General features: G+C 40.6%; 1 protein-coding gene across 5 annotated transcripts in view; it reads right to left on the bottom strand.

Annotated features, from left to right (window-relative positions):
• The window catches only part of ZNF385D (zinc finger protein 385D), a 739,383-nt gene that overhangs the window by 133,629 nt on the left and 578,033 nt on the right, over nt 1-27,721 (bottom strand). For 4 of the 5 annotated variants that reach the window (XM_090046559.1, XM_090046560.1, XM_090046563.1 and 1 more), the window contains one exon: nt 22,881-22,991. In XM_090046559.1, the coding sequence (XP_089902685.1) occupies nt 22,881-22,991 (111 nt within the window). The remainder of the gene's footprint in view (nt 1-22,880; nt 22,992-27,721) is intronic. The other variant, XM_090046561.1, reaches the window with a different exon arrangement.

The raw sequence follows: 27,721 nt of genomic DNA, 5'->3' as shown, positions 1-27,721 counted from the left end.
TTTGGCCACCAAATCTCCACCAAATCAAATCAGAGATTAAAGCTTTGCACAGCCCTAATAAACAGAAAGCAATTGCAGACTTAATTTAATTATATCTGCTATTCTGTCTCCCTACCCTGCATAAAACCACCCAGCCCAAGCTGTCTGGCTGTGCCATACATCTGGCTGTACATATCTAGTGTACCATAAACATGTACATACCTTTGCCCAGAGGTTTTATAGATATAGGTCTCTGCCATGTTGTGTTTTTATGACAGTTGCATTCATGATAGAGAAGTGTATTCAAGAGAATGGCTCTGAAATATACAGCAAGAAATGTAAGATAAATGTAAAAATATGGGTGTAATATAAACAAACAAACAAAAGCCCCAAATTGACTTGTTTTCTAATGGCTTTTTCTACAGTCTTCTCTCACATTTCTTGTCTGTAAATTTATCTAAGAATGCTGGAATATTTTAAAGAGAATTCACTGTTTAGGGCCATTGACACTAAAGCTGTTCAAGGTATCTCAGCCTTCTCCAAGGTAAGCTGACAGCCATAATGTAATATTGCACAAATGCAAGTACACACAGGCTAGGTACAGAAATTACACATAACCTGGTATAAGTGATCAGAAACCAGTTCAACACAACAGAAGTTCAGTGCATATAAACCCCCTTTCAAAATTGACAAAGCTGGTTTAAGATAAACCTGGAAAGATGTAGTATCAGATTTAACTGATTTAAGTTAAACCAGTTTACTGAACTTCTCTCCCAGATCCCCTCTAGTTTCCAGTTTACTCACAGTCCCCCAGCATCCAAGGATGCTTTGCACCTCCCACACAAGTCCTCCTCCCGCCTCTTCACACCCAAAGGTTTCTGCTTCAGCAGACCAAGGAGGCATAACTCTAGCACCCCCCACCAGCTTCTGTCATGGGCTACTACAGGCACTTGGCTGCATTTTTTAAATCAAAGGTGAATGTCAGGTGACTTGCTTATTGGTTCAATCTACGGAGCTTCAGCTAACCTGCAAAGACTGAATCAATTCAGCTTTGGGCTTTTTGACTGTCTGTATTTAGCCATACACAGCACAGAGTAGCAGGGACAGCAGGTGCTGGAACTTTGCTCTAGATCCATACAAAGACTGGCAATGCACAGTGTTGCCATATCAAATTTTAGGTGTCAGGCTTCAGATGTGGAACCCAGATACCTAAGTTCCCTTGCAGTGAATAGGGAGAGTTAAGCTCCTAAAAAGGGGATTCTTAAAAGCCAGCATACTGAACAGGGTATAAACAGACCAGTCAATAGGAAAAAACAAAAGTGAGAGGTACATCTGAAACCCTGCCTCCTTCCTAGGATTAGGAGAAAACCTGTAAAACTTATTTAAATGCCTATGCAAGAATGGGATTTACAGCCTCAAATTGTTCCTGGATTTTGGCACCTAAGTTGCAACTGGCTCACTCTTTACTCTTAGGACACAGCCAGAGGAGGAAACAGTGGGGCGAGGGTGCAGCTTCCCTACTTAGTATGCAGTAATCTAACAGAATATTTGTTTAGGAAAAAACATGCACTGAATACCCTCCTCAGCATGATAGCTATTCAACCCCTTTGCTCCCACCTCTATAGCAAGTGTCTTAAACAGGTTTCAGTCCTTGTACCCAAAACTATGTATGTATTTTATCCAATGATTCATTGACACAGAATTTATATACAGTCCCTGGTGTAGAGAGTGAAACCCAGGACCTCTCTGTCTTAGGTTACCCTAATTTCTGGACAGGCTGGTGCCAGCCTCTTCCCAGTGGGTGGGGAGGCTGAGATGGGCTACAAAGAAAACTGAGGGTGGGGGCTGCACTGTAAAAAGGTGGGACATGGGTTGGGCCAGGCCAGGCTGGGAGCACCATACCTCTGCAGGCTGTTGGCAGGAGTGGGGCAGGCTTAGCTGTGCACAGTGGGCAGTGGCGGTCCAGGGGAAAGGTGGGGGGCTTGGGCAGGGGTGATATTGGGAGGGGTGGCTATGGTGAGGTGCATCAGCACATATAAAACACATACCATTTTCCAATTAAAAATAAACTAGAAGCTGTACTAATACTGTAGGGGCCTACGTATTATTCAGTTTAAGATTGAAGCAAAAAAAAAATCTTCATTGTAATGTGTTAAAAACAATCTGCAGAGCTGTGAAATAGGAGCTTCATTACCAGGCACAGCTAACAGACGGAACTGAAGAACAAAGGATAACTTCATTGGTGCAACATCAAGACCAGTAAAAAGAAGAGAGGGTCATTAACACCTATGGAGTAACTAGTTTAGAAGGGATCAGATAGATTATAATGAGTCATGAAGTCAAGTGACTCCTTCAGCACTGCCTGACTAAAAATGTTGTTGCCACTGCAAGGCAGTTGGTTTTAAATTCTGGATGGAGAATAAATCAAAAGGTGCTGCAAGTGCTTGAGCGCACTGCTCCCCCCCCACGAATCTGCCCTGGATTCATGTTCGCTCTTGTTAAGTCACTTCCTGAGCCCATGGAACTTTCATTACTTTTTATGCAGTGGTGTAGCGTCAGCCACAAGCTTCCAGTCCACTTCTGGTCCACTTCCGTGTTTGCCCCTGACCACATGGAGGGCCCCCTGCACTCCTGTGGGATGCGTCATGTGCCCCAGCATTGCAGCAATCACAAGCCGTGCCTATTACCTCAAGGTATGCAGAAAAAACTTAAAGTCATGTCTATGTCTGAATTGCTGATTCTCCAAATCAGCAACGAATCTTCAGATTCAGCCAAATTGACAGTGATCCGAAGTAATGAATCGAATCACTATCCCTGATTTGGGCAGAATCCGAATTCAAGAGGGCCTGCTTTTCACATCCCTACTTCTCTTTCTTCCAGAAGGAACCATTCTAGACACCAATAAGGGTCACCAATGCATCCCTCTGGAGCTCCCCCTACCAGCTTTGCCCAAAGCCTGCTGGTCAAGGCATTCTTCTGGGAGTTGGGAAATTATTTCCCTCCCCCAGCTGTGTTTTATAATGAGGCTTGTAAGCTGTGTCATGAGCTCAATATTGTAAGCGGGGGTTAGGTGTCTTCTAAATAAACCTCTCAGATTTGGCTCTTTAGTCATCTTTAGAGCAGGGATGCTTAGACTGAAGACTGTGAATAGATTTAGGAGTTAGATAGGTACTGACACACCCAGTTTAGACAAGATGATGGTACTTCTGGGTATGCACGATAGCAGAACTTTACATGCCTACAAACACAACAACATCCTTGCCCGTGATATCCTTAAACATGTTTCACTGTTCTGCTTGGCTTGCCTTGGTAGCCCCCACACTGAAAAACCCTCATGCCCCAGTAAGCCAGGTCAGCATCTACATGATTGCTGCTGCAGAGTAAAAATTCCATATCAGGATAGTACTTGTATTTACAAGTAGCAACCTGTTGCTGAGTTAATTAGTTTCATGTGGCCTAATAGGGCCACAAGTATAGACACTGAAACATTTACTGTGGAGCTAATTAAGCAACTCCACAGCAGACGTCTTGTGTAGATGCGCCCTATGTGTGGTGTATGACAGAGTACTTGAGGGCACTACTGCCAAGCACTGCAAGCTTACCTTGCAGACGTAGCCTCAGTAACAGTTTTGGTGAAAATATAGATGCTTATAGCCTCTTAGGGCATCTTTACATGAGTTCCAGGGTGGGGGGGTGCTTTAATTAGAATGGCTCTTAACAGCTGATCTCATTAGGACACCCACAGCCTCACCTGTATACAGTGCCCTGTGCTTCAAAATGGCAATAAGGGTGCTTTAACTAAAGCTTGTTCAATAAGCTTTAGTTAAAATGCCCCCACTGCCATTTTGAAGTGTGGAGACAATAAATACATATTATGCTGAGGTTTCTGGAGTATTCCAATTAAATTAATCAAGTCTGCTCTGAAACATTCTAATTGGAATGCATTGGAGCAGGTGTCTGTGCATGTACAGGAACCCTCTGATGCCTAAGCAGTTATGGATTGTTCACTTTGACTTAGGTCTCTACAGTCTATATAGCTCAGACTTTAGGCTTTTTAGATTTTTTTAGGATATTCAGAATACTAGGACAGTCCTCTTTTGTTTTCACTTAATGGAACAGTTGCTTAGAATGGCAGGGCTTTTTTATGTCCAGCTTTTACAGGGGTTATGACAAATCTTATCAGTGGGTTATATAATATTCTGGAAGACAACCATGGAATGTTTTGATAACAGGATTTCTACGACTTCTTCCAGGCTCTGGGAACACAATTTGGTTTGGCAGTTAGAACAGTGGTTTCAGATACCATACCTGAATCTACATACACATGTATACACATATATCATATCTATATGATAGCAATATTATAATTTTTTTCTTAAAGAAGGTGTGGCTGTCATAGAAAAGTAGGTCTGGAAGAGACCTCCAGGAGTCATCTAATTCTTTCCCCTTGCCAGAGGCAGAATCAACCCCCTCCAAACCATCTTATACAAATCCCTGTCTAGCCTATAAGTAAGACCACATGGGCATCCCTGACTGCCCATGTAGTTGCCCAACTGTTGGCACTGTATTTATGACCCAGATACCTTCTACCAGGTTGATCCAAACCCTTAGACTGACCATGACTTCTCCATCTGATAACAGATTAATTTTATTGATACAAAATGATAGCAGATACGAATAATGCAAACAATTGTATATCTACCAGTCCTAGGGATTTCACAGAGGGAAGGTTACATGAATTTCACCCTGAGGTTACTTCTTGAATGTCCAACATCAGCAGCCTGGAAGTTGAAGGCTGAATCCCCCTACCCCTGTAGTGGGGTGGGTGAGATGGGTTGGTGGTGTGCCCTCTGTCCATGGTGGACTCAGGGTCCCCTTGCTGCTCTGAAATCCTTCTTTTTGTATTCTTTCTCTCCTCTGATGACTCTTGATTCCCAGGAATCATTTATTGGTTTCCCTGTGGTCCTTATGTTGTCCATGTTCTGTCCTGTCAGCATATTCCTTTGCTCCATCACAGGCACACAGTCATTTGGTAATTTACCAAACCAGAAATCAAATCCCAAGGGCTCTGCAGTTGGGCACCGCGACCTAATGTCTCCTTATTTCATATTATGGAACAGTATGGTACATGTCTTCAATTTCCCAGCTTGTGTCTCTGCTGGCTTCAGACACAGTGGGCCTTGAAGTAAACTTTGTCACAAACAGGCTTTTAGAAAACAAATAACCCTTGCCATTCCCCTGGACCACTCTTCTAATGCATATCTACTTTACCTACAAGTCAATTCCTAAAAGCAAATCTCTAATTATTATTCTCTAGCCATCAACAATGACAAGGCATAACACCCTAACCTGCCACCGGTGGCCAATGTCCTGCTACTGCTCAAGAGTTTCAAGCTATGCCCTCTGCTACACAGGAGAGGAAAAAACCTCCACGGTTTGTACCAATCTGACCATGTGGCAGAGTTCCTTCCTGACCCCAGATATGGCAATCAGTCAGACCCTGAGTGGAAGGGCAAGACCCTCTAGCCAGGAATCTCTGGGTTTTATTTCCAGCAGGAGGATTGAGATATCCCAGTCAGAATCCCCAGTCTTGGCTGCAGCCAACACTGGTGCTCTGAGGAAGGCAAATCCCCTCTTCCCTCCGACATGTATAGCAACAGGAAGGGGAAAAAATCCTTCCTTGCCCCATGTGGCAACAACAAACTCAAGAAACGTGTGAAATAACCATAGTAGAGCACAGGCGTAGCTACTCCTAGATTATCCCTGTCAATGCTTGTTCATCTTCTCCCTGAACACCTCTAGTGATGGAGAGTCCACTGCCACATGAAAAACCTAGAATCTACTTACAGCATTGATGGAAATGTCCCACAATCTTTTCAGGTTCTTGATTTTTTAAATAATGGAGCATTCAAGGGGAGCGAGAACAGAAGTCATATTCTCTTGGGACATTTATACACATACTCCTGTGTCCTGCAACATGCTGGTGATCTGCCGCTTCAGAGCAGACTCGATTAATTGAGTCTGCTGTGCACACAAGCTGATGTGAACTGTCTTGTGCTGTGTGCAGATGTATAAGCAGCTAAATGTGTGTCATCATGCAGAAAATGGTGGCAGTGTGCCTTTGAACAAAAACGCCTTTGATGTGTTTTAGTTCATAAGCGCACCGCCGCCATTTTCTCCACGCTGATGTACATTTTGCCACTTATACAACTGCAAGTAATGTAGCGCTGGTCGCTTTTCAAAGCACCCAGTTCTATGGTACTTCCATATGTAAGAATGTCCCTAGATCCTAGATTTAGGCTCTTAATCCCTGAGCACCTTCTGAAAGACCACTAGGTATTTCGATCTAAGTAGCTGCCTGCATGAGGTTATACCGAAGGCATAACATGACCGCCAGTTGCATGAATTCCATATAAGATGTGCAACACTTGGCATGTGTGAAGGAGCATTGCAAAACTATTGCATGGGGAAGGGCTATGGGACTGAGCTCAGGTCCACTTGATTTCACACACTGGTTCTGCCAAGCAGCACATTAAATATCCAGATGTGATTTTGCTCCTAACTCTTTCCAGCACTACTTTCCACTTATTACCACAGTTATGATTTTTTTCCATTCATAAGATGAGGACTGAGGCTTTGGTCTCTAACTCAGTCCTTCTTCAATTTCTTCCTACAGATACAATTTCAGCCTCAATGTTCCTCCCCTGTCCTCTCCCCAAAAATCAAATTGTATTGCACTCCAAATATAAACCAGATATTTCCTTCCAGCTCAGGGGTTTAAAATGTATTAGCACCTTAAGGCTTCTTATGCATGGTAAATCTAATAGGTTTCTTCAGGCAGACAAACAGCCAAGGGAATGGCTTAAAGCTTGCAGGCTAAGCCAAGAGGCCTGTTGGTCTGAATTTGCCGGTAGGATGAGCAGTTCTTGACTAAGAATGAATTAAATCCACAGCTGAACAATTTATTCAGTTGAATGGGAACATTTCTTTCAGTTATTCCAAGGTAGCTTTATGGCTTCTGCAGATTTCAAGAACTGAGCCCTTAAAACTACCTCTCATTTGACTGTAAGGGGAACTCCCAACTTCTTTACCTTGTTAGGCAGACCACAGCATTGGTCCCCAAAGTCTTTTGACTTCATTGCCTATTATTGCAAGAGCCAGCAGCAGAATTTATTTTCTACAGGAATCTCTGTTCCAGCCATGCACACACCCTTAATAAATTCTTTAGAGCTAGCCACAAGAAGCTGAATTAGCTGAGACTCTGGAGTAATATGAGTGCTAGTAGCTCTCACCTTTTCTAAAAAATATTCATAAAAGGGATGAAATCCCATAGCAAATATTAAACATACAAATGGGAAGGGTGTTCAAATTAAACAAACAGCCTGACTATCTCCAAATTAGCTAAAGGACTCTCATCCTTCTATTAGCTGTTGCTAACAGCTAATAGTAGGTTGGTCTAAAAATGTTGCATATTCAGTGCAGGAATCAGTATAAAATGGTCTGAGATTTGACATGAACAAAAAGATCATCATCTTGTTGATCTGCCTTGTGTATTGCTGATACAAGAAAATTATATATAGATATTTTGCCACTCTGGCCAAAGTGCCTCAAGTGCCAACTCATCACTCATCAATTGAAAATGCATCTTTTGAACATGCCAGTGAACTAAAAGCCAACCTTGTCCTGCAGGCACTTGATATTTCAGTACACAGCACGCATGCAGTCATCCTCTGTTAGCTCATCAGTTCGACAAAACTCTGACTTGTTAGCTACAGCCATAGTCAATCATGCCTGTTTGGAATGAAGGTGTTCACTTTATAATGCACATAATAGAGAGGTCACACTTGCATAATACTTGTACAGATTGCTGTAACCCTAAGTATGAAGAATGTACGAATTTGAATCAAAACTCATCGTCAATTAAGGTACATGACTATAAATTTCTACTGTGATTTGTTCAGAACTTTTTTTACTCTGTCACCTTTCTTCAAGTTTGGCACACCTTCTTTCTTAACAGCCTTTGCAGACACTCATTCTCAAACTGATTTTATGGCTTCTTTTCTTGGTACGATGAAGAAAAAAGCATGAAATAACAAAAACAAACCCCCTCCTCCCACCATTTCATATTCATTTCCAAGACATGCTGCAAATTCTGCTTCCTTTGAAGCAGAGGGAGACTTGAGAGTATGGAGAAGGCAGAGACACAAGGTATGTGCTCTTTAAAAAACATGTTTAATGCAGGAATCAACTTTAACTGCTGCAAATGCCTTCATTTACTAGTTGAAAGGCTGTGTTTGCAGCACAGCTTTTTAAAGGCTAATGGACATGTGTGTTAGGAAAGGAGTGGGGAGGAGGGGATTACTGATCCTCCCCCCTTTCCACCTCCCAACAGTATCCCACTAAAGACAAATTAAAGGAAGATCTGCAAACAGCAGATATCTAGGACACATACATGCAGGAAGTTCAGATACAACCAGCAGAGGCAGAGCAGTAGGTGGCAGAAGAGAAAGCACCTACCTGACTCCTAACAGCTGCTGAGAAGCTCAAGGACAGGACATTGAGCATCTACAGGTTCTGTCCCTGAGTCTCTCCTCTCCTTTGTATTTATGCCACACTCTCTCTCTGCCACCTGAGCTACTCCCATAGTTTCAAATGTGTTGTCAGCTCAAACAATCCCTATGATTCCTATCTATTTCTCACTTTCTTCCTTCTTTCCACTCTGAGATGTCACACTATTATCCCCAAGTAGATACTTCCAAAACTATACTCCTATTTCCTCTTCTTTTCTTCTGTGCCTACTTTGACACTGTGCTATCTATCCTTCCTCTGGTTTTAATCCCATCTTTCTCCATGTCCCCTTTATAGATACAAGTCACATGACATTTCACTTTTTAAAACTCTTTTAGTATCAACAAAACACATTATTTATTGGATGTCCCTAATGGTAAAATACTTGCTATGCACTTCTTAAATGTCCTCTCCATTATGATAGTTTGCTTTATAAATCTAATTTTCCCATTCTCTCCTTTCCTCCCCTTTCATTCAGTACACATAACTCCAACTGCACAAAAGCACATAACATTCACCATTGGTCTGCTGTCTCTTACCATATGAAATTCAGACCTCTGGCCCTTATATTCAGTGCCTTATTATCCAATTTGTACCTCTCCATTTTCTGTCTCATTTAACAGCCTTAACTCCTCAGTTATGACTCTCTCAATGAACTTGCTCCCAAGATTCTTAGACAGTCTTACAATCTTGGCTTAGATACAGCGGCTGGTGGAGCCTCTGGATCCATACTGCAGAGCTAGAGGGCTTTGCCTGTGCCTGTGTCTGCACCTACACCTGTACCAGGGCTAGGTAGCAAGGATCTGTCCCAGGTCAAGGTAGCTTCCAGTTGTGCTCACATTTTTGCCACTTCTTCTCAGCCCCTCACCCCCCAGTTGCAGCATGGGTGCAGCTTCCAGCTGATAGAGCTGTTCCTGGGCCAGAAAACTTGCAGCTGTGAATACACTCAGCCAGAAGGCAGAGGGGAAGTAGAGAGAAGCAGCAGCAACAGCAGGGATGCAGTTTGCAGCTGTTCAGCCCTGATGCACCTCCCCACTGGCAGGAAGGTGTACCCACATGCACCGTCCATTACTGGAGATGTAATGAAGGTAATCATGCACACAAATACTGGGCATGGTTCATCTCTGTAAGGCTACTGAATCTGTGCTTCAGCAGATACAGTGGCCAAAAACATGTAAAGAGGAAAGATGTGGAGGGACAGCCAACACTTCTACAGTCTAATGGACAGAACAACAGACACAGAGCTAAGGACAAAAATGACACACAAACTGGTAAAAATGATTAGAAGCCAGTTTAAATCTGCAACACAACAGAAGTTCAGTGCACATAAACTACTTTCAAAACGGCTGAAACTGGTTTAGGATAAGCCTGGATGGATACAGTATCAGACTTAACTGATTTAGGTTAAATCAGTTTTTTGAACTTCTGTCCTACATTCCCCTCAGATTCAAATTAACTCACAGTCCCCCAGCATCCCAGGATGCTTTGCACCTTCCCCACAAACCTCCTTTCTCAGGGAGGGCAGGCTAGTCTTGGCCGAAGCTGTCTACTCCAGGCGAGCAGGGAGGCATACCCAACAGCTTCTGGCTTGGGCTACTGCAGGCATGTGGCTGCATTTCTGGAATCAAAAGTGATCATCCATTTACTTGCTTATCAGTTCAATCCACACAGCTTAGACTACCCTGCAAAGATTGGCTGTGTGTAGACAAAACAAGAGGCATATGTGACCTGAGCCAGGTGCCTGTGGGTGGGTGCTGCCAGGGGAGTGGGGGGGCACTGCTGCTGTGCAGGGAAGCACCGGCATCCCCCCTGCCCCACAGCCCAGGGGCAGCTCACCCTCCTCTCCCCACCAGAGAGGCAGGTAAGTCAGAGGGGTGTGCGCATGACATGGGGGTTTAATCAGCCCTAAATTGAAACGGTGTTTTTTAAAACACACCACTTCAATTTAGGGCCCCTGTTTCATTTATGCAATCTGATTGACTGGGCTTTTTGATTGTCTGACTTTTTGATTGTCTGTACTTAGCCCAAAAGAGCTGAAGGTTTGCATACCTCCACTGTTACAAAGTGTTGGAACGCCAGCCCTCCAGCAGCTCCATGAGTGAGAAGCAGTAACCCATCTTTCATGAGGGAAAGGCTAAATGTTACCTCTACAATTTTTTCCTGAACTAAAGAGTTACAGTTAGTCATTTCCTATATGACTTTGGAAAGCTCTTACTGAGGGGCTTGCATAACATACAGTAAAATCCTGTCAGTTTTAAGCAGAAATCAATATTGCTGCTTATAGTACTGAGCTAGAGAAACATTTCAATATACTCCAAATTTCCTATATTTCCAAACACTGTTACTTGCTTAATGTTCTTTCTCAATGTCCGGTTACCACTAGGATTTACCTTATTGTAACTGTTTATCACTACCTGAAACTCTGATATAAAAATCTTATTACAAACAATGACAGATACTTTACGATAGTTTGACTAGAACTGTGTGAGAAAATCTCATATACCTCCATTCAGCAAGACAAAATTTCTGCTGTTTAAACTGCAATAAGGACCAATATATCTTTATGAAAGTAATCTTCAGAGATGGGTCCTGTAAAATACTAAATGCAGCAATATACTCATATTAATTATTAAACCATAAAAATAAACAAGATGCCACTTTGGGAAAATTTCTATGCTAGTGGTGGAATCTAGTACTAGACAGATGAAGAATTCAAGTAGACAAAGCATAAGGAGCAAGCCTGTTTGAGTGATTATTCGATTTGTAATTTACTGCTTTTATCATCAATTTAAGAACAAAACAAAGCCTCTGAGTGAACACTTCATAGTTTTTAAATTACCGTATATATCATTGGCCTATTAAATGATGACATTTGCCCATGTTTTGTATCATGGTGTAGATTAAGGTGAGAGATAATAATGCTGAAGTGTCTGCATCTAATGAAAACATAACACCTTCTATTTGTTGGCATAGCTCAGTGCAATAAAGCAATATATCACTGTCTTGAAAACGGCCAGCAGGAATAGGAAAATAAGCTTTGCTAATTAAACCTTTTACACAAAAAACATGACTGCTAATCAAATCTGTATTATCCTATACTTACACATTTTACTTTGGTTGCCACTGACATTTGGTTCTATAGCCTTTAGAGCATCACATTTATAGGCCTCCTTTAAACTGTTTTTTTTGATACTGTGGATGAATAAACTAGTGACAATAATCAACAATAAATAAACAAGCAAACAAATACATACATAAATAAAGAGTGGCTGTGCATTGAAATAGCATGGCATTAGTAAAGTATGTCTAGTTACTCAATAGCTATTGAAAAAGTGATATTTAAGTTGTTAATTCAGCAAAATATTCAGTCAGGCAAAGTTTCATCATACTGAGAACTGATTAATGTTACAAGCAAGACAGTAAACTTGTCTGTAGACTTAAGAAGTAAATGTATTCACCTAAGTGTGACAGTCAATAATGTTCATTACACTGTAAATTATATTTTCTTCCAAGAAATTAAAGATGTGTAATTTAAAGAACCTATTACTATGAAGTTAGTTACCAAACAGCTTCAAATAAACCAAACATTAACTAAAATTATTGCCCCAACCAAACTGATAATTAGAGAACCTATTAAAATTGACAAACTAGATTCTGCAAAAATTCTGTACTAACATTGCTAAAACCTTTAAGCAAATTGTTATACAGCTATTACATTTTTAAATCTATGCCATTTTAATTACTACAATATCTGAACAGTCAAGTGAAAAAATTACAATATAAGATACTATTTCACAACCTTAGTGATATCCTTGTAAAGATACAGGCAAAGATCAACGGAACTTATTTTTTGTAAAATAAATAATACAATCAAAGCTAGAGCTGACAACTGCAACAAGACCCTGAATGAAAATGAAAGCACTTTTGACAAAAGCCTTGAAGGCAAGTGATTCTCCCACTGAGGGATGATTTTCACTAGTCTCCAGGTGTAATATTATGTGCACTGATGAGCTGATCAGCAGAACAGAACTTCTACCCAGCTGTAATCAAGAGTGATTGATGGTTGGGACAAAAAAGTTGATTATCATGACAAGTCCACTGATGCAGAGAAAATAAGCTGTGCTGGGGAGAGGACAAAACCTGTTCAGAGACTACCTTCTGAAACCTCCTTCATAACATATAAAAGGAAACATTTATGCTCACTCAGGAAGAGCTAATACAAATGAACTCAGCAACAGTAAATTTACAATGCAACTGTATCTGCAGTTGTTCCACTGCTGTACAATGAAACTTATATAAACTCAACATAGAATAAACCTTTATCTTTGTGAATCACCATATAGAGAACAGCCTGTTATTTATCAGTGGAGGACAAATGCATCTGAAAGCACCTTTATGTCTGCATCAGCAGAGCACTGTCTAGGTTCAAATATACATTATGAATTCAAAACCATATTTTTCAAAGCCATGGGAGAGTTAGGTGTGACTATCGTGTTGTATTCTCTAGTGAGAAGAATCGGGCACCTTAGGGCCATTTAAACCCTTTAAAGACTTCATTTTCAATTCAAATTTAAAAAAAACATGCACATGGGCATAGGCAACACACTTGCAAAGGTTTAACTCAAATATGTGTTCTTTCCTGAATACAAAGCTTTAAAAAAAGATTTTTTTTTTGGTCCCATTCCTTCATAGGATCAAATTCCATTTGGTAGCCAGACTGTAGATATGCACATGGAACTGCAAAATCTCCAGAAAGCATCACACACTGATAAAAGAATGCAGGAGCTAAGGACAGGTCAATCCAGCGGATTCTTAGCAATAATTTAGTTTATACCAACTACAGTGAAGCTCATTAATAACTCTCACTAAAGGGACTAGTTTTCTGTGCATTATTATAGGTGGCTGCACAATACACCTCTGATTGATATTTCAAGAACTCTCATGGTGAGTGAGATTTTATGGTCATTAAGGGAAGTGTCTAGAATTAGCAGGACACCATTAAAACAGGTTTCACGTTGGGTCCTATAGAGTGTAATCAACTAAAGCATACAATAGAAGTAACTTGTTTAAAACATTCTGATAAGGAATCAGGACATTATTTGGAGAGAAAGTTTTTTATGGGTTATAATAATCAACTTGTTTTGAAGGAGACGCCACTACACTAGATGATACATTTTTTCATTCAGGTATGTGTCCGTCCTCTGAGTCAGAGCTGAACATATATATATGATTTGCTCCCACTTCTATTTGTCCTCAGTGAGTACACCAAAAAGGTGAGTCTAGTCACTTAAGTACTGAAATATATAGCGAAGGGTATAAAATGGGAACACTGATTAATGATGACTGAAGGCAGATAACGTTTTGTTATCACGATGTGAAATGTGTGGACTGTACCCATGATTAATAGCTTGGGATCGCAGCTTCCTCATACTGGAATTTCTATCATTTTAGATAAATATATCAAGCTAAGTGAAGATGGCACAGTAAATAATCTACAGTTCAAAGCAAACATTGTGAAATTCAATCCCCTTTTTTAGGTAGCAGCTAACAGGAAACTATGTGGACAATATATTTTTTAAAAGTCCCTATATTATGTCCTCCTAACTTTGACTTGTTCTTTTAAAAAGTTATTTAATTTACTCCAGATCTAGATTGAAACAACTGACAGCAAAAACTTGCCCAAAACATATATGGGCAACAATGAGAAATTGGAAATCCCTTATTAGTGTTCTCACCATTCTTTACATATAGCCTTCTCAGATGGAAAGGATACATGACATAGATGTGAGAGGGCTTGGCTCTTTTCCTTTTTCTATCTCTTTACCTCAGTTTCCTCACCTGGATTCAGACACTTTCCAAAGTACAGCTATTTAAAATTATCACTCTCACAGTTTCAATCAAGGACCTCCCAAGAAAATTAGTTACTCAGCTGAAGTCTCTGGCATTTGAAGTTGTCATCTATGTTCTGGTAGCATAGGGGCACAAAACCTTTCTTGGTGGCACTGTATTCTGTAATTTTAGTGATAGATTACATTTCCAAAAAGGGTTTGTTGGAAGCTGCCCTTTATTGACTGATGAAAGGTTCAGACCAAGCAGGTATGTGAAAACTAGATGTATATTTTGGGAATATTGCTTCTTTGGCCATTAGATCATTTATACCTGCCATATATTTTTTCAATTACTCCTTGCTTTGCACATTCTGTTAATATAATAACTTCTAAAGACAGAAGGAAAACTTTCAACATTAACAAGTATGGATGGTTTTGAATGTAGAAGTTTGCCCTTATTTCAGACCTCCTTTTTAAATTCATCCTTCTCATCTTGACCTTGTTGGCTAGGAGCGGTATTTAAAGGTTTGTTTTGGGGAACTGGCTTATAGGTATATGTATGTGCATTAGAATGTTTCAGGATGGGCAGCAGCAGTTAACTGATTTCTAAAAAGCTTGGGTCTCACACACAGTTTCACACAGCCTTCGAAATATACCAGCTATCTGACACAACAAGGCCAGTGGATACACACATAGCCTGGGAAATAGGGGGCATGTACCCATACTGTTCCATAATGTGGGATGAGGGTGGCATTGGCTAACAAAGCCCCAGAGCAGGGGGCCTAAATCCCAGTTTTGGGGAAACAGACCAAATTAGGAGAAGGCCTGGAAAGACCAAATTAGTATGTGTGCATGTGATGAGATACATGAACGTGTGACGAACACAAAGACCAACCAGCGACAGCCATGGATCAAGAGTCATCAGGAATCATCAGAAGGGAAGAAAGATACAATCAGAGACCTGAGAGTAACAAAGCGTCCCTTCCCATCTGGCCCAGGTCCTCCTCCTCCCCAAAAGGGGCTCCAAGAAGGGGCCCTTGTTCAGGGTCTCTGAAAAGGGTCTGCATCCCCGGCAAAAATCTTGCAAAAATCTTGTTGGTCTAATAAAAGGTATCACCTCTGCCATAAGCCCTGATTGCCTTTTCCTTTATACCAATATGGCAACAACCTGGATACCTGACAGGATAGTATTTATTAAAAATAACCTTCATTTTTCTTGAAACCTTTGTAATTTCTACAATTATCTAAAACAACTGGGCTCATTGCCTATTTATAGAATCTATACAGCAAATCCATGCCATTTTTGAGAGCTCACACATGTTCTGCTGATCAGAGTTGCCACAAAAAAATTGAAAACAAAATAGCTCAGTAGTTTAAGCAGGCCGGTGAGCTCATTCAGAAAGCTTGGCCCAAGCTAAGCAGTGCCTGGAAAATTAGTATAGTTGCTATGCACCTTTCTTATTCCTCACTCATAGCAACAGTTGTTGGAGGCAGACTCTCCAGGGTCAAATCCTGACTTTTCTGTTGAGCAAAAATAAATTTTGAATACAGCCCTGTTGTTTGACCACGCTCTATGTTCACACAGCTCTTCAATGAGACAGACTTATTCCTATAAGGGACAGAGAGCTGTGGCCACTTGACTCTAGTTTGTTTCTTGATTTGGATGGATGACTGTGACAGACTGGTTTTGTTGTAATATTTCTGGTTCAAAGATGTTCGTGTTATGATATTGTTGTATGCCTTAGTTTCCCTGGCTTGTACAAGGGAGAAAGAAAGGATTAAGAGACATACCCAGCAACAAAGAATTGAATAGCCTTCTGATGGTTTAGATAGGCTTGGTAAACATCCTTTGGAGATGATACCCAGGAGGCCTCAGGGGGGAAGCAAATGGAAATAAGCATAAGACAAAAAACAGAGCAGTTGGAAAAAACTGTAGATCTCCAGGAGACTAAAAAGGGAATACTTGAGTTTACTTTGAGGTGATTGAGCATGCATGCTGGAGAGACAACAGCTGAGCTAACTTTGGGGTGTTCAAGTCTGCGCAGACTGGTTTGTGGATAGAAGGACTACTTAACTCTTTGGAGGTCTTTTTGCTGTGTGGCTTTTGCCCCAGTAAATGCCTTTATTGAAGCAGAGATGTCTGCTTTGCTGCTTGGGACTTCCGGTGTACTTCTCCCTTTGAAGAAGTAAAAGTCCCTCCCAGAAACTGAACTGGAAGGTAAGTCCTCCAGGTAGGACCATGGGTAACCAGGGATAGCCAAGGACTGAAAGGCAAGGATCTTCAAGTCAGATAGAGCCAGAGCTCACCCCACACTGAGCTAGGTGCTTAGGGAGACTATACGAGGTACAGGTCCCAACAAGTGCTCCCTGGGGAAATCTGTGACAGTGATACCATTCTCTCATATATAAAAATCATATATCTCAAATATTTTTTCAATTCTTCAGGGTTTCTAGAATATATTGATATAAATGCTACAGTTTCCATAGAAATCTCCCCAGGAATCACTTTCTGCAACTGTTTACTACTTCTTTCCAGTGAACACCATATACTAGCATCTGTTGAAAAGTGTTGACATCTACTATATTTCAGATAAGTTATAATCTGATCTCAAATGAATGGTGCATGCATTAATATCTGAAATCACCTCTCACAGTTGACCTCCTACCATAAAACAGTACAGTTTGCTTGGACTAAAATAGCATAACGTAACAACAATACCACCGTTTCAGATCAAGTCGGAAGGAACTGGATACTCCAAGGTACCCATAGATATTGTAATCAGGGTTAGGTATGTTTACCATTCTCTCCCAGTAGCAGATGGAGGAATGGGGCAAAAGGGTGCACCTCCCTCCCTGCACACACATTTTGACCTTGCCCTGTGTTTTCAGAGCACTCTAAGCTCACTGCCTGGTCAGTGGAAGCTCCTGTGGATAAGCAGTGAGCTCCGAGCTTAGCAGGAGATCCAGGTGGGGTCTTTTCAGCTCTGGATCCCAGGGTGGGATGGCTGCTGCTGAATACCCTTCTCCTTCCTCCCCTCCGCATTGAATTCAGCAGCAGGGGAAGCCAGGGGATGTGCAGCAGCAGGGCTCTGGAGCCACAAGAAAGCAGTGGCTCTGGGCAGGTTCTGCTCCAAGAGTCCATATGTGATATAGCCACTGCACTGCCCCTGGATCTGTCCCTGTGTTCTAGGTTCCCTAGGGAGCAATGCTGAGAATGGTAGACAGAATCAAAGGAAAAGGGAAGGAAGGGACCTCAAGATGTCATCTAATCCAGCCCCTTCTTGATCACCCCTATGGTATCTCAACTACATCATACAAATATTTGTCTAACCAGCACTTAGAAACATCCCGTGATGCAGATTCCACAACCTCTCAAAGTTCAGAAATTGTTATAGTTCAACCAACAGCATATGCCTGTCAGCTGAATATTGCCCTCCTATATTGCTAGTGTGTTCAGTTAAGCTAGAGGATTTAATTCTACATTAAGAAAATTATTCAGATCAATGCAATCTCCCAGACTGAAATAGTAATGAGGAAAGTTAAAAGGAAAAAAAAAAAACAAAGACGTGAAATTCCTTTTTTTTGCAAAAAATAAAATAAAGCTTGAAATATAAGATCCGGAGCTAAACTATGAAAACAGTACAGTACAGGTTGTGACTGCAATTTCTATTGCAGTAGCAGCTTTTAAAACTCTGACTTAGGAAAGAGACAGTAATGCTTGTAAAATGTGCTGCTTATGCCTATAAAAAACAGAAGCCACTACACATCCAACTGTGCAAAAAAATTTTATTGGGTTGTTCTTAAATTTGTCATATGCGCTATGTAAGTGCAAAGCATTCTATGTTATTTTATTGGACTTTTAGAACGCCAAAAATCATATATCTCAAATATTTTTTCAATTATTCAGGGTTTCTACAATGTATTGATAAAAATGCCATAGCTTCCATAGAAATCTCCCCAGGAATCACTTTCTGCAACTGTTTACTACTTCTTTCCAGTGAACACCATATACTAGCATCTGTGGAAAAGTGTTAACATCTACTGTATTTCAATTAAGTTATAATCTGATCTCAAATGAATGGCACATGCATTAATATCTGAAATCGTCTTTCATAGTTGACCTCTTATTATGAAAACAGTACAGTTTCCTTGGACAAATATAGCATAGAATAACAATAATACCACCATTTCAGATTAAAATGGAAGGAACTGGATACTCCAAGGTACCCATAGATGTTGTAAACAAAGTTAGGTATGTTTACATACAGATCAGCAATTGCTTACCACCTATGCAGTATCTATACTGCTCAGTGACAGACAAAATGTATTATCACTATAGCCACAATGCTGTGTGAATTCTTATGCTTACGTACAGTGCCACTGATTTAAATGGGATGCTGGGTATCTTAAGTGTCAGCACTGGTAGTTTTTTAAAATTTTTGTTTTATTTACTTATTTATTTTGCTAGAAAAGGGCTTAAAAGTGAATTCATAGAGATTTACTCTGCTGATAAAAAACAAAAAGAGAAAAGGTACGATATGAAAATGCAATACTGTGCTTGATGGCCTGTAGTGCACATAAATATGCTTTCCCATAGCCATTGCTAAGAATGAAAAAGAATTATTATAATAAGAACAGAAACAGATGTTTTTATGACAAAACAGGATTCTAAATTTAGGGGATATAACTTAACAATCACACAACTAAGTTAGGCAAAGTATGATGCACATGCATTGAGATACAGGAGAAAATGACTGAAATACCATAAACCTAGAGTACCTACATTTAGACTTGAAGTGACTGAGGAATAATAAAGGTGTAAGTATAAATGTGGAATTTTGAATAAGCATGAGAAATTAGGAGTATTAAGCCTTTTCCTGTTCCCAATGAGGCACTTTCTGAAAACCTGCCCAAAAACATCTCCTGCCAAGACTGCATCTCAAATATAATCTCAATTGCCCATTTATTCATGCTAATACTAGTTCCATGCAGCTACCTTAGAATGAGCCCTTCAAATTCTCTCCCCCAAATGTCTCATGTTTCAGGAGTTATTTGCATCTGTTTTGTATAATGGAAAATACCACATTAAACATTCTGGTAATGGATCTTCTATTTTATCCACAAGGATTTCTATATACTTCTGTTGATGTGTAAAATCAAAGAGATGTAGGCCTGGTAGAGACCTAGTCCTTATACCTTCGCCTAGACCAGTACAGGCCAAACCTTTTTACAGGCATTCCACAAGTTAGTGCCACAACCTCCCCAAGTGCCCTTCCCTTGTCTAATCTACTGCTCTGCTTTCTGCTTCCTTTCATGTGCTCCTTGCCCAATTTGCTGCTTTGCTTTCTGCCTTCTTCCCTCTTTGCCCCTGTGCTGCCTATGCCCTCCTCCACTTGTGGCATGTGTGATGTAGGCTGGCCACTCTGATCTAGACCACCACTTGGATGTTTATCTAAATTGCTCTTAAAACCTCAACTGATGGGGACCTCAATCCTTATAGTCATTCAATAACTATTTTATACTGATCCTAATATTCAACCTAAATCTTCCTTGCCGAACAGTAAGTTTACTGCTTCTTGTCCTGCCATCAGTGTACAGGGAGAACTTGTGACTGTTCTCTTTAAACTACTTTCCATTTACTTGAAGACTTATTATGTCCCCATCTCAGCCTTCTTTTTTAGACTATGCTGATCCAAATCTTTCAAACTTTCTGCATAGTTCATACTTATCAAGCCTCTTACTCTTGTTGCTTTGCTCTTGATACTCTCCAATTTGTCTATATTTTTCTTAAAGTGTTCAAAATTGCACACAGCCCTCCTACTAAAGCTCCCCATAGCTGAGTAGAGGCAAAATAATTACTTCTCTTCTCCTAAATATGACACTCCTTTTAATACATCATAAAATGGCATTTAGCTTTTCCTAATAGCATCACCTTGCTGGCTCACATTCAGATTTTCATCCACTATGATCCCCAGACCATTTATTTTTACACTGCTGCCAAGTCAGTTATTCTCCATTTTGTATTTGTGTGTTTGATTTTTCCCTTCTTAAGCATCGTGCTTTGAACTTGTCCTTATTAAATTTCTTCTTAAAATTCTCCAATTTATCAACATTTTTTGCAAATTCTAATCCTGTTCTCTTAAGGGCTTGCAGCTTCCCTCATAAGCTTGGTGCCACCCACAGATTTTTCAGCTGAACACTATTCCATCATGGTGGTTATAATGAAAATATAGGAAAATGCCAAACACAGAATGAACCCCTGTTGAACACTGCTAGATACACTCCCCCATTTGACACTGAATGATTACTAAGTATTCTATCAACCATTTTTTCAACCAGTTGTGCACCATATAGTAATTTTACCTCAACCATATTTCCCTAGGTGTTTATGAGAAAGTCACATAGGACTGCATGAAAAATCTTACTGAGGTCAAGATATATCACAGCTAGCTTCCTCTTTCATCCATTACTTCTCTCATCAATTATGTCTATTATCCTATGACAGAAGGAAATTGGATTATTACAATTCATTCTTAATAAACCAGTGTTGATGGTTTCTTTCCACCTTGTTACCCTGGTTACTTACTAACTGAATGTTTAATCATTTCTTCCAGTATTTGTCCAGACATCAACATCTGATTAACTGGTCTATAATTCCCCAGTTCTGATTTCTCCATCCTGACTCTCTATGCATCCTGCAATGTGATTGGCCAGCAGAAAATCCTTTCACCATTTAGAATGCTCTTAGCATCAACTTTATGGCCTCAAGGATTGGTGCCAGCGAGACTGGAACTAACTGTATCGGAGTGGTGGATGGAAAAAAAAGAAAAAAAGATGACTGATAAAGACTGTCTGTGACAAATGTTTTTTGAGAGCTTTACTGCTGTTGCTATTTATGTTAAACAATTGTTTCTGGCTAGCATAGTTGGAAATACTTTTTTATTGTTTCATAATGGAATTCTAGTGCTATGCACAAGTCCAAATCCCTGCCCGATCTTCCAATCATAAGTAAACTGGATTATCATTCAGAGATCTCCATTGCAGAAGACTGAAAAGAGGGAAAGAGTCCATGGTGTAAGAGCTAACCTACTTAACAGGCCGTTGCTACTGAAGATGTTACTTTGCTAGTAGGTCTACCTTTTTGCTTATGAGTACCTCCCCACTAAATCAACTGAGGTTTATTTCTGCAAAAAGCTTACCACTATGGCTCCAATCCAGCCAGGGGTTTAAGCATATAATAATTCTCATTGACAGTGACTGCATGTATAAAGTAGAGCACATAGTTACCAGTACGCACTTTCCAAATTAAGGCCAAAGTACTCAGCAGCTAGTATGCCAGCTCCTGAACAATTCATCCTTATAGTTAAGGAAGCTTTGTTGGATTGGGACTATACCAAGAATGCAAAGACTAAACGGAGATCACTTCAGAAGGTCATTGCCCAAAGCAGATTCTGCAGAACCTGCTTTTGCCAATTCAATGTTCTTTCTCAGCGTGGACAGATACTAGTTATTTTTTCATTCCTCCCTTCTCTTATGTGAGAAGATTTATTTTAAAAAGAAATATTGAACACACAGCTGTCAGGAAGATTTATAGATAACTTCTTTAGAATGAATCTAAACAGTTTGAGACTAGTGTACTGCCTTTTCTCATTTTTCTTTGAAACTTAATTTTGAGACCATGCAACCAGAAAAAATGTTCTTCTAGTCTAAAAGAAATCTCTATCAAAAGGGAGAAGACTCTGTATCTTGAACGAAAATGAAAAATCCAAAGGAACAGTTTTTTGTAAACATTTTCATAATACTGTCATACAGTAAGTAAATGGAGCCTCTATTCATTACTGCTAGGTAAAACCTATCTCTGGTATCTAAAAATAAAGTTTCATCAGTAGAACTGCTGTAGAGCTCTGGGTCACAGAACAAATATCTATTTGTTGTTGTTATGGCTTTAAATTACATTCAGCAAAATCCTATAGAAATGAAAAGTAGGTTCAGTAAAATGAAAATGTTTCTTCATGTGTGTAGGTTTGCCATTCACATAGTACAGTACCGCAAATCAAAAACTCTTTGTGGATCACTTCTTTTCTGGGAGTAACTTAAGCTGCAATATTTGGCTTCATCTATTCTGTTGGTAATACTGGATGAAGTTTAGACTTCTACAAGAGGCTCTGGAAATTGCTTTGGGAATCTACCCACAAACAGTGTGACTAGAGTGTGGCAAATCAGATACCCGCCCTGGGTACCGAATTGGGGGGAGGTGGGAGAAGCAAAAATAGCAGCTGCTGCTGGCAATCATGGCTGCAATGGGTAGTCACCGCTGCCCCTGTGATGTGACTATAACTGAGGGAAGAATCTGGCCAGTGTGTATACAGCATGCAGTACCCTGCACCATCCTGTGTTGTGGATTCACAAACGGAAAGCATCGTGTATCTCATTTTACTTCAATCAGTATACACCTGCAATAAACAAGTACACATAATTAAAATGATAGAAAGATGGTCAACTTACATCAGAATTAAATCTCAGCTGGCAAATGTTGCATGATATGATTTGCTTTCGTCGATGAGGAAGAGGAACCCCAAATGTATGATTTATTACAGCTTTCTGAATTGGGTCCATCTGTAAAGAAAGGAAGAGAAATAAAAGCTCTTCTGTTCCATTGGATAGCTGCCTATGCCACTTGCAGTGTTAAAAAGAAATCTACACAGTGCCAATCCATAGCACACATTATAGCAAATATTTTTTATTTGGAAATATTTCTTTTTTATTACTTCACAGTAAAAATAAAAAGGAACAAAGAGGAATGAGATTAGCAACCTCTAAATGCATTTCTTTAGTTACAACCCTAAAAGTGCCAATCTCACTTTACTGAGGGAAGCCGAAGGAAAAAACACTGAGCATGTTTTCCCACCAAAAATGCAAATCTGTATTTTTACCCCAGGAAAAAATAGCTAACTAAATAAAACAAGACAACAAGAAACTGGAGAAAAGGAAAAAGGGGGAGGGAAAGAAAAATTATTGAGGACATATAAACAGCTCGAAACAGTGGGGTTGTTAGCTTGGTGCACATGGGTGACACAATTACCAAATATGAAAATACTCAGCATTTCCCTGGATTCCAGAAATGCAGCTTTTATATAAGGCAATTTCTGTTTTTATAAGAGCCAAGGTAAATTCCAAATCATCCTCCAACCATCTGAAGATTATTTTTTCATCCATTTAAACAAACCTATTTTCAGATTTTTGGTCCTTCTTTAGAGAACACATCTACAAGTCAAACCGTGGCCTCTAGCACAATGTAAATGGGCCTGACTCAAGTAACTCCAACAACGGTTAATGGGGAATACAATCCTACCCTCTTCTCTAAGTGATGGACATGAGTATATTAGTTAACACATGACTGCCTTAGCAGCTACATTTGCATTTTTCTTGTGTCAGTTGATTTGTATTATACTCTTGCTTCTCCCCTTCCCTTGAATTTCACCAGTCTCTCCAATTCATATGAGAATGTTCCGTCCAAAACTCACCATGAAAATACATATTTATGGGGTCATTCTCCCAGAGAATTTACCTGCTCACTTTTGTCCTTGGAGTCCTCGTCAAGGGATCTTCTTTGTGCCTTTACAGAATTATGTGCATTGGGCTGGGTAAACTGTCTTGGATGGGGAGTGATTCACATCCCTGCTGGCTTCCTGCTGATCTAACTCTAGGCTGTATACAACCTACCTACACCTTCATTGCACTGCTTCAGCAGTCCAAGACAGGGACAAAGACAGGCGAATCTCCTTTGATACCGTTGATCAAAGCTATGTCTCTGTATATTGATTGAGGGGGAGCTGGAATACACATAATCTGGGCCAGGTTTTTATTACAACAGTAGGTCCAAAAATTAACCTATTTTATGGCTGTGTTTCTGCTATACCCAAATTTTTATGAGAACAGTTATTAATTTTGTACAAAATTCTGCTGCAATTGCTGGGGGAGGGGGAGGGTTGGAGTCTCTGTTATTCAGGATGTAAAAAACCTTATAAGCTCATCTGGTTAGGTGATCAATCTAACATTTTGGCTCAAAATCTCACAAGTACTCCAAAGATTTCAGCTCCAATGTTGAAATAAGTTTCTAGAAACCTACAGGTCAGAGTGGATATTACTTCTCCCCTTTTGACAACAAATATTTGAAACTATTGTTGATTTTAAAATAGCTTTACAACAACATGTGACTCACTTGTTTAAGCAACTGGTGATCTTTGTCTTTGAATTATCTTATTATAGGCTTTTACAGAAATTGCCTGACATAAAAGTCAGCATCTGAGTCATTCAAATCCTGTCCATGATGCATCCTGGAAAACTGCATATATCTCTTATATTTCTGTTAAGAAATGAAGCTTGTTTTCAGTTAGTGCACCTATGGTTCAGGCAACATAGAAAATACCTGGTAAGTGAAGAATTAGGGATTTTCCTGTGAGTAATCAATGATTTGTGGGAATTGCAGTGGTAGACAGGCAGAGCCTCTTTACCTTTATTGGTATCAATCTAGAACTTCTCAGCATTAAATACTGTATCAGCTCATGGCTGTTCAATGGTCAATAGTATGTGGTTAGCTCATGGCAGAAAATGTCCAGATGATTAAAAAAAATGGGTTCTGCATACAGATGTGGGAAGAGGGTTCACTAAACCAGCCACATTGATTTTACTGAACAAAGCTAAACATTGTGGGTGTTTATACATTTGCCAGCTTAATGGAGCAGTGACTGGGACCTGTGGGTGCTACTGCAATAAAAATAAAGAACAGAGGTTAAAGCTAGATTATATCAAACACTGCAATGATACCATGCTTCAGTGTAGTTGAATAACCTTGAATTCTGATCTATGCAGCATGTATGTGATATCTCTTCATGTTGTAACATCATGTTTGAAAAGTTGATGTTCCAGTATAACATAGCACACAGCAGGAAAGGACACAGCCCTATGTGAAAGTTATATAGTGAAAACAATCAACCAGTGATAACTTTGCATTTAGGAGTTCATTCCTGAGTGAGGGGAGCTGTGGGGGGGGTGGGGGAGACAATAGAGCAATAACCTAATTATACCACTTGACTTTTAATACCGAGACAGAGCCTCTTTACTGATAGAACTATGTTTCATACTCATTGAAGCTTTGGGGGCTTTAATATTTTGGCACTGCTTCACTCAGTGTGGCAAGGCCCACATTATTTAGGAGTTTAAATCCCACTGACTTTGAGTGCTATATAAGTAATTTTTGAAAATGAGTCAAGCCTAGATTTATAAAGCTATTTAAAGCAGTGTTGCTGAGTTAAGCAATGGCTAAATTCCTTTAAAAATATGGTGTTTAATAAAGTAACCCCAAACTAGAAATTTGAGACCTTTTGCATTCATTCCAATACCTCAGGTGGTCTTGGGATATTGTAGCCCGGGTACACCCAGGGGGGATGTGCCCTGTCCTCCAGTGGCAGTGGTGGGGGTCAGGCAGGTTGCTGATGGAGGGGCCAGCTACTACAGCAGTTCCCTCTCTTCTTTACAGAACCAGGCTGAGACCAAATGCTTAACTATATACAGTGTATTACTATAATAAATACTTAAGATAAAACATGAAATATTTACAATACAGTTTAGCATATATCACTACATATAATATCCCACAATTCATATAAACCATATAACATACAACATATATAATAATTAATACATTGAACAGGATAGCTAAGGTAACAACACAATAAACACATGCGGGGACTCAACTTATATAACCCAAATAAGTTAATAATATTTCCTAGACCTACCAAGTAACAATACAAATATACATATTAAACACGTTAAGAACATATAAACCATACAAACTTCCTTAAAGAATACCGATAGCTATATAGACCTTGACACAACAACAATCACCCAAAATAAGGAGTGCACTCAGTACCTCCCTGAGGGGTTTCCTTGGAGCCCCTCCCCTTCAGGACCCTGGGACGTGAACACGCCCCTCCTGCAATGGAGGGTGGAGGCGGCAGACCTTCCTGTCCCATGCCCGCCTCCCCTGTGGGGCCTGCTTCCCCAGCAACTCATGCTTCCTCTCTGAAGTAGCCAAGGCTTGTCCCCTAGAAGCTGATCCCATTAAAGCCTCTCTCCAGCAGCGCCTTTGGCAATCCTTAATGGCCTGGCACCCTACACTGGGCAGCCCAGGGCTCTCTGTCTCTCATGGGAGCCAAATCCTTACAGGCTCTGGTTCCCTGGTTCCCCCAGGTCCTCCCTTTCCCGGGCTGTGCTCTGGGTACCAGGGCTTTTTTAGTGAAAGGCAGAGCTGCACTGCGGGGCTCAGCTCACTCAGCCTAGGACCAGGGCTAACTTCAGCAGCCACAAGCTGTTCCCAGGCAGGTCCTCCATGAGCTGACTCTCGCACTGGGTGAGGCCCGAGCAGCCGTGAGCTGCTCCCAGGGCCAGCTCTCCACGTGCCAATCCGCACACTGACTGCCCAGCCGCTTGCTGAGTTAACAGGCTCAAGCCGCCTCAAGCGGCTCCTGGAGCCTGATCCTCATGTGTCGATTTGCACATCGCTGAAGCTCAAGTGGGGTCCCGATGACGGCCATCTCTGGAGCTCCTCTCTCTTTGCTGTCCCTTGTTGTCTCTCTCCCAGTGTGCCAAGCACACTCCCCTTTTATACTCTTCAGGGGCTCCACCCCCAAAGTTCTCCGGACCTGGCTGGCGCAGTTCTGATTCGGGTCCAGCTGCTCCTTGCCCCCTCCCTTCAGAAAAGGGTGGGGGCATTGCTTCCCTTGTGCTGCCTCCGGATTGGTGGGTGGGCTCCTCGATTCTGGGGCTCAGCCCAAGCTCCAAAAAGGTAAGCCTGCTACACTATGGAAAGATAAATACATTCTCCACGTCTGTTTACATCATTTTTGTGTACCAATCCAGACCACTGGAATCAGGGTAAAGACATGCAGTTTTCCCGGGATAGCTCACACAATAAATAGATAGCACTGCACATTACCAATTAGTGGCAGAAAATAAGTAATAGCCTGTTCACCTTTAGCAACCAGCTGCACTGTTGCTAAAGGTGTTATAGTTATAGGCAAGTGATAGCTAAAAATCAGTATCATTTATACTGCTAGAGCTATATTTCTTATTATTTCAGCAGTAATTCCCCCTGGGAATGGTGAGGTTATCCTAGTTAAAAAGGTTTGCATAATCTGTCTGATACTTATTTACATTTGTTTAATGCCAACTGCACTGGTATAAAGTAGATATCAGGTCAGGCCTTCAAGAAAGATTGCAAAATCTGAGCAGCCATGCTTCTTTGCATCTTGCAGCTGAACACCTTTTCTCTGAAACACTCTGAA

The sequence above is a fragment of the Crocodylus siamensis genome, chromosome 5, assembly GCF_052110815.1.
Source record: "Crocodylus siamensis isolate JL-2025a chromosome 5, ASM5211081v1, whole genome shotgun sequence".
Taxonomy (NCBI): Eukaryota; Metazoa; Chordata; order Crocodylia; family Crocodylidae; genus Crocodylus; species Crocodylus siamensis.
The sequence above is the reverse complement of the archived record's forward strand: the minus strand, read 5'-3'. Positions and strand labels throughout refer to the sequence as shown.